Source organism: Chroicocephalus ridibundus, chromosome 6 (assembly GCF_963924245.1).
Source record: "Chroicocephalus ridibundus chromosome 6, bChrRid1.1, whole genome shotgun sequence".
Taxonomy (NCBI): domain Eukaryota; kingdom Metazoa; phylum Chordata; class Aves; order Charadriiformes; family Laridae; genus Chroicocephalus; species Chroicocephalus ridibundus.
Genome location: NC_086289.1, coordinates 37,979,479 through 37,991,969, shown reverse-complemented (window position 1 = coordinate 37,991,969; position 12,491 = coordinate 37,979,479). Strand labels below are relative to the sequence as shown.

The 12,491-nt window shown below is 42.3% G+C and overlaps 1 protein-coding gene across 3 annotated transcripts in view; it reads right to left on the bottom strand.

The window, feature by feature from the left end:
* MCU (mitochondrial calcium uniporter) overlaps positions 1 to 12,491 on the bottom strand; it is a 98,350-nt gene that overhangs the window by 11,410 nt on the left and 74,449 nt on the right. For all 3 annotated transcript variants that reach the window (XR_010071459.1, XM_063337465.1, XM_063337464.1), the window contains exon 2: positions 3,361 to 3,430. Coding sequence is in view for 2 of the 3 variants with exons in the window: in XM_063337465.1 (XP_063193535.1) it covers positions 3,361 to 3,430 (70 nt within the window). In the remaining variant the exon portion in view is untranslated. The remainder of the gene's footprint in view (positions 1 to 3,360; positions 3,431 to 12,491) is intronic.

The window sequence follows — 12,491 nt, the reverse complement described above, 5'->3', positions numbered from 1 at the left end:
AGATTTACGGTAGTGACCGGTATGAACTGTAAGCTAGTTATTATTTTACTGACAGAAGACAGCCCACTCTGTATGCTTCAGGATATCCATACATAGAAAAAAGTTAAGAGTTCATATTCCCTAAGCCCCCTACTGAGTCACAAACAGTCCAAATTTTACCAAAGTGCAGTAGTTGCTAAGATATAGCAGCACACCTAAAAATGATTCACTTTGGATTGCTACGTATTTTTCTTATGTAAAACACGTAAGGTCTTTTTTATTGCAGAGAGCGTTTGCCATGTCTCAAGAATTGTACAGTCACACCCACCCACACTGCATCTGGCTCAGTATTCCCACCTGTTGTAGCTTTGGCCAACTCTATGAACCACGCCATTTACTTAAACTCATCTAACTCATGTATTGACATGCCAAGTCAATTTAAGCAGCTGACATCAAAACTAATTGGGTCAAAGAAGTCAATGCAAGTAGAAATAGAAGCAAATAATGTAATTTTGACTATCGAAGGAAACTATATCTCAGCATGCCACTGTTCAGAAAGTTTTGCCACCAACCGCCTTTATACCAGCGGTCTGCTGCCAGATGAGGGAATTGTTTATCAAAGGATTAGTTGCATGTTAGGACAACTCTTGGGGCAATATGCCTTTGTGAAAAGGGAGGCTCATGGCTGTTGAGAAAGGATGCACCAAGTACACTTTTCTGGAGCCAAAAGAGTTCTCTCAGGCTTTTGAGTTTACTGTCACATGCCTTCATGAATTCAATCAAGCATACAAAGGTTTTTTTCCCCCTCTTCTTCCAGAGAATTGCTACCCAGTGCTGACAAAGAGGTCCTCACCTCATGTTTACAGACTAGGTGGAAGTGACCAAGTGTGGACATCTAAAATGACTAAAGCATCCCAAGAGGCCCCAGTTTTTGGAAGCCTATAAATGCCTATTCTCAAGACTCAGACCACTGACATGATTTTAGTAGCTTTAGTGTTTCAAAGCTTAAAACTGAGAGACAACAGTCAGATATTTACTGGAAAAAATAAAGCAGACTGCCAATTTATTTGGACAGTTAGACAGAATTTCAAGCTCTTTATCAACAGCTCTTATGACACCAGCTATCAGATTTTTGCATTCTTTCACTGAAGTATTTTAGCAAGAGACTGGTAAGAAATAGATTAGCATTAGCTACACTTGCGATAGCAGGCTCAAATGGAATGATCAACATGCCTAGAAGCTTAAAATAGCCACTTAAGTATTGAATTCTGTGGTTCTGTAAGCAGCATATACAACATTAACTTACGTACTGCTTACACAACCACAAGACATGAAAATCATTCTTTATTTAAAACGCTACCTTGATTATACAGGCAGGGAGCCAGTTCATTGTAGAGCAGAACAGATCACAGCGCATCAACATTTTTCTGCATATCCCCGTTGGTACAACACAACAACCGCAGCTCTGTGACTGCCAGGTGGGGAGGAAGTGCCTACCACCACCAGCCCTGATGCATTTTAATCCTCTACTGACCAGATAGAGACCACAGCAATAAATGCAATAGGTCAGACTACACCAAGCGTCATCAGCATTGGTAGCACACAAAGTCTTTCTCAAGGATCTCCCAGCTCAGGTGAAGTGCTAGAGACCAAATTCTTTCTTACAGAGGACAGGCTCAGTAAAGTCTGGAATTACAGATGGTTTATGTTTTCCTTACAAAATGCTTGTAAAAGTAATTTGGTAGACTAATTCACCGGTGGGGAAAGTCCATAATTCCAGTTTGATCCTCTCATCACCTCCCACACAAGTAATGTCTGGTCAGATTTTTACTGCATTGGAGAGGGAAGACCTCAGAGGCAAATACAAAAAAAGAAAAAATCCGAAGGACATGTCAGTAACACAAACCTAAGAGACAGCTCCGGTAAGAGTTATTAACAAGACACTGTGATACAGCTGTCTGCCTTGCTCTTCTCTGCTCTGACAGCCCTGTGGATTTCATGCACGAGGGCAGCTACAAGTCATTAAGTGGACACTTCACTAATTATAGAGCTAACATTTTGCTTAATCTTCGCTGACTAAATTTTAAACCAGTGTTAAAATACATGGGACAAGTAAAAAAAAGTAATTGTATACAACAGTATTTCACTTAGATTTACAGACAGCTACAACCCTGGCCAGAGATGCTGCTAAATAAGATGATAGAAGATTTTAAAAGCTCTACACACCATATTAAGCGTGAGGTTGCTTTGGAGGTATGAATCGCACCCAAGCACCACAAAGTTTTGACTCAACCATATGTACACCAGTAACAGGTCACTGGTAATTTTTAAAGATTTCTGTTCTTGAATAAGAACAGTTTAAGCAATACATTAAGCCAAAACAAGGTACAGTAAAAAAAAGGGTGTGGCCAAATAAGTCAGAGTTGAACATTTACTATGGGTAAAGGTGAGGTTATTGGAAGAAATAACAAAAGAAATATTCAGGCACAATATGAGGAGAGGTAAAAATCAACCAGGCAAGCAGGCACACACTTACATTATTCTCTCAACCTTACATTTATCCTCTACACTTCTACCTACTTAAGCCTTCAGGTTTTCATTTTGAGTTCTTCACAGCAATCATGTTCTCTTTGTGTTTGCACACACTCACTATCCTGGCAGGGGAAGCCGTTGTGCCAGAACCCTTTACTTTATTAGCTTTCAGGCTTTATTAACAAGCCTTAACGGGGAGAGGATCTGCTAACCGCCTCTGTCAGTCAGCGTAAGCGTTCTAGTCTTTGCGCACAGCATGCAGGTGTTCAGGCAGTGATCTCAAAGCTGCTTGTTTCCTCTTTGCATTCTAGCATACTGAGATTTTTAAAGTTCCACTAGGGTATTCTTTTGCTTTATGTTATGACAACCTTAATAAAAAAGCTTAATGTCTGAGCTGTCCCAGAATTTAAATAAAGGAATAAAATTGCCTTGGTTTCGCAACTTATTCACTGCAGCAAACAGTGCTTTCAAATGCTTGAGCAAGTAGCTGGTATGAACTGCACTATCATTACATAAATAAAGTTAACAGGGCACACAGTACATCGAAAGTTAGGCATCTCACAGTCCTCACAGCTACAACAGGAAAAAGCCTGCCAAAAAAATTTGGATGTTTGCACACAATTACATCTTTCTTTATAAGGCCTGTCCAGTTTTGTAAAGACAGTTATGAGAAAAAGTTGATCATTTCCTTAATTCTTCTTGACTGACTTTGTTCTCTGTCACTTCCTTAATTCAAAGCTGGATTACTACCTAGCCAAAAAAAGCCTCAACGAGGAAAGGGGTCAGGGAACATGATTTAAGTTAGCGAAGTCTTAAGTGAGCCAAGAGTTTCCCCATGTCAGTACTCACCATCAGAGGGCACTACTGTACTGCAATAGACCACTCTAACACTCTGCCAAGGAGAAAGCCTCTGATGCACCTAGAAAATACAAGCACAGCAAAAAGGACAAATGTTCAGCGCCACTCGTCTCGCAGAGTCGCACCCCAGTGCCACCTCCTGTCCGTCCCCCCCCACTATCACCTACCCCAATGCCTGTGCTAGGCACTTCCTCCCATCCGCCGCAGGGGTAACCACAAACCAGGAGTGCCTGTCAAGAACAGCCTCTTCTCTTACCATCTGCCACCCAGTAGGGTTTCCTCCCACAGCCAAGTTCACCTCTACACACCTCACTCTCAACGCGCATCATTTAAAGTGAGAAGGTATAATGCAACAGCTGTGATTTCTTCTTTTCCTTAACATAAAATGTATTTTTAAAGCCACGTTGAGTTAATCAGTTTTAAGAAATCAATTTAGATTACTACACAGGCACAGGAAGTAGAAATCACACAAAACATCATTCTTCAAGGGTTAAAAAAAAAAAGTTTTAGCATAACCATGAGGAATAGTTAGGGAGTTGTAGATAAGAGGTTGAATTTCTTCGTTTGTTTTCTCTGCTCACAAGTATTTTTTTTCTTGCCTTACAGAGGGAAGCCAAACTCTAAGATACAAGAAGTAAACATGCCTCTTCATAGAAGAAAAAATCGTTCAAGATAAAAACAAGAACTGTGATACTGAGCTATATATAAAAGAAGAGCCTAATAAGACAAGACAGCTCATGAATGATTCGTATGTTCTGCAACCTTGGCAAGGGACTAATTTGTTCATGAAAATCTAGAATCAAACTGATTTAAAGTCTGTCTTCTAGAATAAGTTATTTTAGTTACACGCTAATCCTCCCCCAACAACAGTGACATTACAATTCTAGCACAAAAGAGCCCACTTTTAAAAAAGAATAAGGTGCAACACCAGCTGTCATCTGGCTACAGTGGTATATATTTCAGTGACTAGCACTCAGATTTTCATCAGTTGCAGTCCCATATGGGGATTCCTATGGTCTGGGATTTTGTTTGTTTGTTGGTTTCTAAAATACAGCTGCCAAACCTGCATTTCTATAAAGGTATCTCACAGGTGGGGCTTGATTTTTAGGTAAATTTCTAACTGAAGTTTGCAAACAAAACCCAGGCTGTTAATTATTTCTCTGCCAAATTGTCCATACCTCCATATTTTGGGAGGTTGCTTTCAATAATCTACTTAAAATAGCTTTATCTACTACTTCACTTTTTTTTCTGAAGCCTGTTATGCAAATAGAGGATAGTTTCAACTACACTGGTCTTTCTTGAGAGCAGGACCTATGGCCCAGGCACTCAGTGCATTGGCAGCTCTGGAAATTCACACTCATTTGTGCTCTATTTACACTCCATTTTTGTCAGTTTTGAGAAATGAAAATCACGGAATCACAGAATCACGGAATCTTCAGAGTTGGAAGGGACCTCTAGAGATCATCTAGTCCAACTCCCCTGCTAGAGCAGGATTGCCTAAAGCACATCCCTCAGGACTGCATCCAGGCGGGTCTTGAAAATCTCCAGAGAAGGGGACTCCACAACCTCCCTGGGCAGCCTGTTCCAGTGCTCTGTCACCCTCACTGTAAAGAAGTTTTTCCGTGTATTTGAACGGAACTTCCTATGTTCTAGCTTGTGCCCAATGCCCCAAGTCATTTTCAATTTTCCTCCTTGCAATTGCATTTTCAGCTTCCCACAGTCAAGTCAAACAGGCAGCTAACAGCAAAACAGAATTGGGCATTAAACATCTGTAACTGAAGTGGGAAGTTGCATGTTTTAGCAGAAGTAATTTAAAAAAAAAAAAAACAAACCAAACTCCTATGTGTTGGGAACCAAAGGGCAAATTTACCTTTTTACATTTGAAAATACCACATCATCTGGACTGACAAACACGCATGTGCTACTGCTGAACAACCAGGAACCTTCTCTCCCAAATAAAACCAATTTTAAAACTCAAAAACACACAAGCAAAACACAGATACAGCCTCACATCCTGGACAACTCAAGCCCCACTGTCTTAGTATCACTATTACATCATGAAAAAAGTCAGAAACTTCAACGATCAGAAGCTGCACCATATGTAAGCCAGTTTACAGAACCAAATTTGACCCAAGGAAGGGAAGCCTCTATGGGAAGTTTAAAAAAAAAAAAAAACAAAACGACCTTTTCCTATTTGAAACCAGCAACTTCAATTTTAATCCTTCTAAAAATAGCATCAGACCAGATACAACAATAAGTGGGCAGAATTTAAACAGTGAGACACAAAACCTGTTGGAGAGCACTACCACAAAGCACTGTTTATATACTTATTTTACCCGACCCCATGGCAGAGCTGCCACTTTCAGATACATGCTTTTCACTGCTTTAATCTTCTTTTACATGGATTAATCATCTTTTTTTTTTTTTTTTTTAAATTCTGCACATCAGGAGCATGCCCTTCTACCAGATTTGCACAGCAGCCCAAAAATTTTGTAGCTGTTTTCAGAAAATCCTAAAGCCCACTAAACCCAATGTTATCCTCTTGCAAAACAGCTACGTAACTCAAAGGTATCAGCTAGCATCTGCAAAGACTTTACCTTAAGGCCATGAGTATTTGACAGGTATAAGCTAGCTCCAGAAGCTTCCTGCCCTCATACAATAGAGGCAAGAACAGGGGAAAAGGCAAAACGGGTTGAAAACCAGGGCATCTTAGCTGACTCTCAAAAAGCTGAGGGGACCCCAGATTTAATCTCTTTGACAATTCTTCTACCCTGGTTCAGGTCTGAACCAACTCTGTTTCATTAACCCCACACAGCAGTATGTTGCCATTACATTTTACAGAAAGAGACACTGGTTAAACTACACATATCTGTCACTCCTGCAGTGCTGAACTGTGCCTTGTGATATATGCTGCTGTTAAAAGTTTCTTATCTAGGAAAACAGTCTCTACTGGTTAGGAGAAGAAAAAAAAGGAACAAATGAACTCAAAGTCAGCAGAGACCTAAATGCCATCTCCTGTCATCCAAGGTTAGTGAGAGCTTAAGGAATCATCAATCATTTTTATTCCTTGAAGGGTGGTTGTTGTTTTAAAATTGAGATGGAGAGAAATGTCTGAACCCTTTATCCAGTGTCTGCAATTCAACAGTTCTATACAGAAATGTGCCAGAAGGCTGAAGCCTGGGACTGAAGCAGCATGGGATGGAGGAGGGGAACTCGTTTCAAGCTTTGCTGACCGGATCTCACGACTGCTTGCCTGCAGACAGCTCACCACTTCAGCAGCAAAATGTGGAATAACTACATCCAGGTTTCAGTTAAGACAGACTTGTCCACTACTTCAAAAATAAGCAATATTTGGAGTGTGAAAAGCACCAAAGCCAGACGACTGAAATTAGAATCTTTAAACGCCAGGATAACTTTCTGGGTCTCGAGAGAACAGATGAAGGAATTCACTTTTCACATGCATTCGATCCTTCGTTTCCTGTCTTATCTGCAGTAAGATGCATGTTAAGAGGCTCAGGTTATGCAGCAGCTTCGCTCCCAGAATGATTAAAGGAGCAAGAGAAAAAAAGATATCCCAGTCCTTTGTCTAAAACTAACACTTCCTCCAGCCTTGTCAAGGTCTATATTGGACAATCCAAAGGTAAAAATAACAGTATCTCTATAGGTCCTAATGTGGCTATCTCAATTCTACATGGGCGACAAAGTTAATCAAAGACCTACTGGAAAAAACAGCCTTTTAGCTACCAGCGAGTGCTCTCTGATGGGACAAAAGGGAACAATCTAGCAGAGCTCACGCTCTGCATTTTATGTAATTAACAATGATAGAATGATAACAACTTTAGGGTACCAAGTCTCCAAAGCCTAATTAAAATCAGAAAAGAAGTTGTCCAGAAAAAACCCCCACACCTCAAGCATGGAAAAGGTGAATATCTTAAATCTAGAACACAAGTAAAACATGCTGCTCAGTCATTACCTGGAGAACCAGTGCAGCAAAAGCTGTAGAGCTTTTGTGAAAAACAGACTATTCTCCACGTAAAAATTTCTTACCATGACTGAAATCTTTAAGAGATACATTTGCGAGTGCCAGCTGCAACATCTATTTTGCAATGTATGAAGGGCCTCCTTTAAATGAAGCTGCCTTAAGTCAGATGTGAAGCAGCTCACCCTTTCCAACAAGCAACAGCTATTTTCCCCTCTATTCCAACTCTCACAGCATGAAAAACTGAAAGTCTTTCCTGGCTCCAACAGTGGTTATCCTAAAACCTCCTGGCCAGCATCTCAGTGACAAAAATTTCTGCGAGCTTCCCTGAGCAATCGCAGTAACCCAAACCACCCACCTCAAAAGTGACAAAGAGCTCCGTTTATCGATCTTTTCCCTCACTTCAGGGCTCCAACTACTTCTGATCCTGTATTCAGCTTTACATTTTGATCTCTCTGAAACAGGACTTTCATCGTAAGTTGTAGAGTCCCCTTTTGTCCTCCCATTTTGCCTCCCCCTCACACCAGCTGTATTTGCAAAGGAGGAGACGCAGAGCGAAACCCTGTTCTGACCAGAAGTCTGCTGCCCAAGCTCCACAACACATAACTTATCAGAACTACTAATATTTTTGCACCAGTAGGCAAGCTCCTGCTGGATTTAAGTACATACAACTGTGGTGGATTGGCTGTGGCCAGCTGCTCTCTCCCTCTTCTCCTCAAGAGGAGGGAGGACACAAGATGAAAAAGCTCAGGGATCAGGGCCCTCGCTTGCACAGCGGACAACTGGGGTAAAGCCAATTTATTGCCAATTAAAGTAGATAATAGCAAGAAACAGACAGAAATTAACCCACCTTCCCCTCACCCCACCCCTTTTTCCAGGATCTACCCCACCCTTTCATTGCCAACTCTTTTCCCGCCTTGAGGGGTGCCAGGGAATGGCGGTTCCTTCTGGAAACATCTGTGCCGCAGCCCATGGAGGACCCCACCTCTCCTCTTCCTCCCACCTCAGTGCTTGCAGGGCTGTTCCTCACACTTTTTTGCTCATTCCTCTCCCCTTCCCAGCATTTTTCTCTTTTTTTTTTTTACCTCAGATTTGCCAAGGCAGCACCGTCAGGGCTGAGAGGCTGGGCTGTGCCCAGCTGTGAGGCAGCCAAAACCAGCTGGAACCGGCCTGGGGCAGCCCCGGCCTCTCCTCACAGAGACCCCTCAGCCCCCGGGCACCCAACACAGCAACGATTGAAGCAAAGGTTGCAAATAAAACCCTTTGCTTATGAACCACCTCACAGCTCTGAGCACAGACAAGACTTTTCCAGCCCTCAGACAAGGAGGACACCTACAGCAGTCCCTCGCGTGGATCTGAGGACAGCACGGGCACAGGGAGGAGACTTGTTGGTGGCCCTTACGCCCATGATACTAGCCAAGAGGGATCCTGCTGCTGCCAGAGCCCAAGCACAGCCCTGCCAGTTTCACATGCCTTCCTTCAGCATCCTCAGAAACCTCCAAAGAGATAAAAACAGGCCAGTCTGGCATTGGAGATCTCCACCTGCATCTCTCACCCCCTTCTTCGCCACCTCCGTTCTTTTGAGACATCTGGACACCTTGGCCTGCCTCCATGATTTCCCTTCGAAAAAAAATAAAAAATCTCAATCTTCCTCTGAAATTGAGCCCAACTTTACCTCAACAAATCAGTAACCCCATATGGAAGACCTCCTCCAACCTTTCTCTGGATACGTGCGCATATTAAATATTACGTGAAGTATCTCCCTTCAAGGCACACACCGTGCTTCTGTTTGAGAGCCTGGTATGCAATAAAACAGCAAGGGCTGTCTTTTTAAACCATACAGGCTTGTCTCCCAGGACCCGAGCACTCGCCTGATTAAATCCCACTGGCTTGAAATCATTTTTCTCATTCTCTTTGCCAGTACGCCCTTGATCACATCCCACTCGAGAGGTCAGATTTTGCCCCCAAAAAAACATTTTGCACCCGCTGCCTCCATAGGGCAACGCTTCTGCGGATGAAGGTCAAGCAAATGAGAACCCGTCTGAACTGCAGAACTGTTCCTCTTTGGTTTTGTTTTTCGTTTTTATTTTAAAAATCAGACTGAGGAGACGGACACAAAAAAGGCAATGCCAGTAAGATGTGGGAAGTGTTAATCTTTGCATGTGGAAGCACTTCGTACGACCTACACATTAGCAAATGGTCTTCATTTGCCACACTTCTCATTCCTGCCTGAATTTTCTCTTCTTCCAGTGTTAGTACAGAGCTTTATCACATCTGCTAGGAAAGGAACATAAACAGGAGGTGAGCTATAAATATTCCCTTCTCATCCTGTTTCCTTTGCCCATCTGCCTAAAGAGAAACAGGTAATCCACAGTGTCCAGGAAGAGGCAGGGGCAGGAGGAAGAAGATGCGTTCTTCGCAGAAAAGAGGGGGAAAAAAAATAAAAAGAAAAAAGAGGGATGAAGTAATTGCCAGTTGTTCTTCATTGCGCCTTTCTCTCAGGCGTTACTGCTGCTGTGGAGATGCTGCAACAATGAGTCTTGTAACAGGAATATCACTGCTTTTGATGGCTTTGATAGAGCCTCTTGGAGGCAAGAGGGGGAAGAGGAGGTAATGAAAGGGGAAAAAGTTTAACAGACAACACACTGGTCAAGCAGTCTGTACTGCTTTTAACTGTGCTTCCCTTGTCACCATCCACACTTTTCCCCTAGCAAAACAAAACCCCAAACCAAAACCTTTTCTCAGTCTGTGTTTTTAATTTTATTGCAAATGTCAACCACTTACCGCGAATTATGCTATTCCTACTTGAAATGTACAGTACATCAGATCACCATACTCCCTCTTTCACCTAAACTTCGCCCAGTCTTTCCTATCTGCAGCAGGCAACCCAAAGCTGGGCTGGAACCACTCCCTTGCACTTTGTGATGCTAGATCACGGTTTCGCTATTAAAATATTTTTGTTTTACTGGAGTAGGATGGTTTGAATTCCACTTCTTTAATGCAGCCCTCATGGTTACTGGAAAAAAGCTGAGAATTTTAATTCCCTGAAGGCTTGAAAAACAGAAACCAAGCAAAATTCCATGATACATTTAAGCCTGCGTCAGCTTTGAAACCTGAGCACAAAGACAAGGCAGAGCTGAATTCCTTTCCCTAGTTTCCAGATTCATTACTTGAATCTTCCTGTACTGAAATGGACGATACCTCTCTTCTCAAATTAAAGGGGCTTCCAACCCTGCTTTAAAAAGCAGTTTGAAGAATTTAGTGAGTTTTGATGCTGCTGATTCAGCGTGCATGGTTTTGTCTCCCTCAGCCACTCACAGCTGAAGATTGTATAACCAGAGAGAGAGGAATCCAATGGATTCCTCTCAGTGATTCCCCCAGGGCAGCTGACTATTGTTTTGTTGTTTGTTTTTTTGTTTGTTTTTCTGCCTCTAGCACTTATCAACCCCATTAGGCAATTCCTTTAGTCTTTGTTATAGCCAGTTTAAAAGAAGAGCTCTTACCCCTCTTCTCCCACCTTACCGCCATACTGCAGAAAGAGCTTCCTGGCAAGGCAACATCAGCTAACTCTCACATCCCTGGCACTTATGACATCAAGAATGAAACAATAAGCAGAGTTATGAAGTGAGATTTCCACAAGTGCAAGGAAATTTCTTCTGCCTTGGTACGTGCTGGGGAGCAGCCAACTCGCACTGGTTTTCCAGGGAAATAAACTCAGAAAGAAGGGAACCTTGCTTTCAGCTCTTGAAAAGAAACAGCAGGCTCTTGCAGACTTCGGAGCCAGTGCCAGCATACGTACAGCTTCAGAGAAGCCGCACACTCTGAAATATAGAGAGGTACAACATTCTGCAAGCCACAGCAGCCCAGTACATCCCAGTCCTGGGGGAGTCATACACCACCAATTCCCTGCTCATCTTCCTCAGGAAAGAAAAACACACACAAAGAAGTCTCATCTCTCTATTTAACCTTACCCAGGTTTGGCCCAAAAAGGGAGCAGAAACATCAATGATCCTTGCCGAGGAGAGCCTCGGACAGTAAAAGGCAGTTCTTTTGTACCCACCAAGTCACATCAGGTCAGTCCAAGCATTAAAGCCAACAAGTAGTTCCCTCTCCCAGATGATGAGCCTTACAGGGCAAGCTTGGAGACCTGATTAGCTTTAGAATCGAATCCTTTATGAGGCAGTTAAGTTGGGGAGTTTAAGAGCATTGCTAGAAGCATCAGATAAAGATATTCTCAAATTCAGTTCAGGTCCTAAGACAAAAAACATAGGTTTGATAAACCGCTACAGATACCTGTGGCCAATTATCACTGACCAGATTTCTTGTGTAAGAAATACCAAAGCGTAGGATGTTAAACTTGGCATGCTTCTTTGCTGTCTACTTGCAGTTTGCACCAGTTCACCAGCAGGTGTGATTAGGATGCTAAAAATCAATCCTTTTGCTAGTTCCATACACATCTTAGCATGAAGCCCTGGAAAAATCTTCCATTTGATCAAGAGTGGATGCCTGACATATTTCCCCTAGATACGCTATCTGCCATGAGGATTGTCACTGTGTGACTCTGACTTCTAAATCCCTTATGTTCCCTGGCAAGTTATTGTCATAGGAGAGAAACAGAAGAAAATGAAAAAAATGCTGACAAAAATATAAGAATATTTTAAAGCCATTGAAGTGCACTGTTTCATTATGCTACCAGACCACAGATCAAGGAAGCTTATATGCAAACTTAATATCCCTACATGTTAATGTTTAATATCCTTTAGTTAACGACGTACCTTGTACCTGACTATTTCACAGGATTGCTTCCCACCTCTGCCCTACAAGAGAAAATTCAATGCTCATCTGTGGTGTGCCATAGGTACGTGCCTGGAGAAGGCAACTCATCAGAAGTTAAACACAAGTAAAAGGCAGTGATCTGCAGAGGCAGATCTTTATTGGCATACTAATGAAGTGCAGTTAAGAACACAAACGCGCTTATTTTGAAGATGATGTCTAAATAGCACATTAAATTCAGTTTTGAAGGTTTCCCAGTTAGGCTTTCCTCAGCTCATCTCACCTGGCCTCTGCGTGAGGAGATAAAAAACTGGGGTTGACCCCTTCCATACATCACAAGGAACAGCCACATGATTCCCTGTAGCATTCT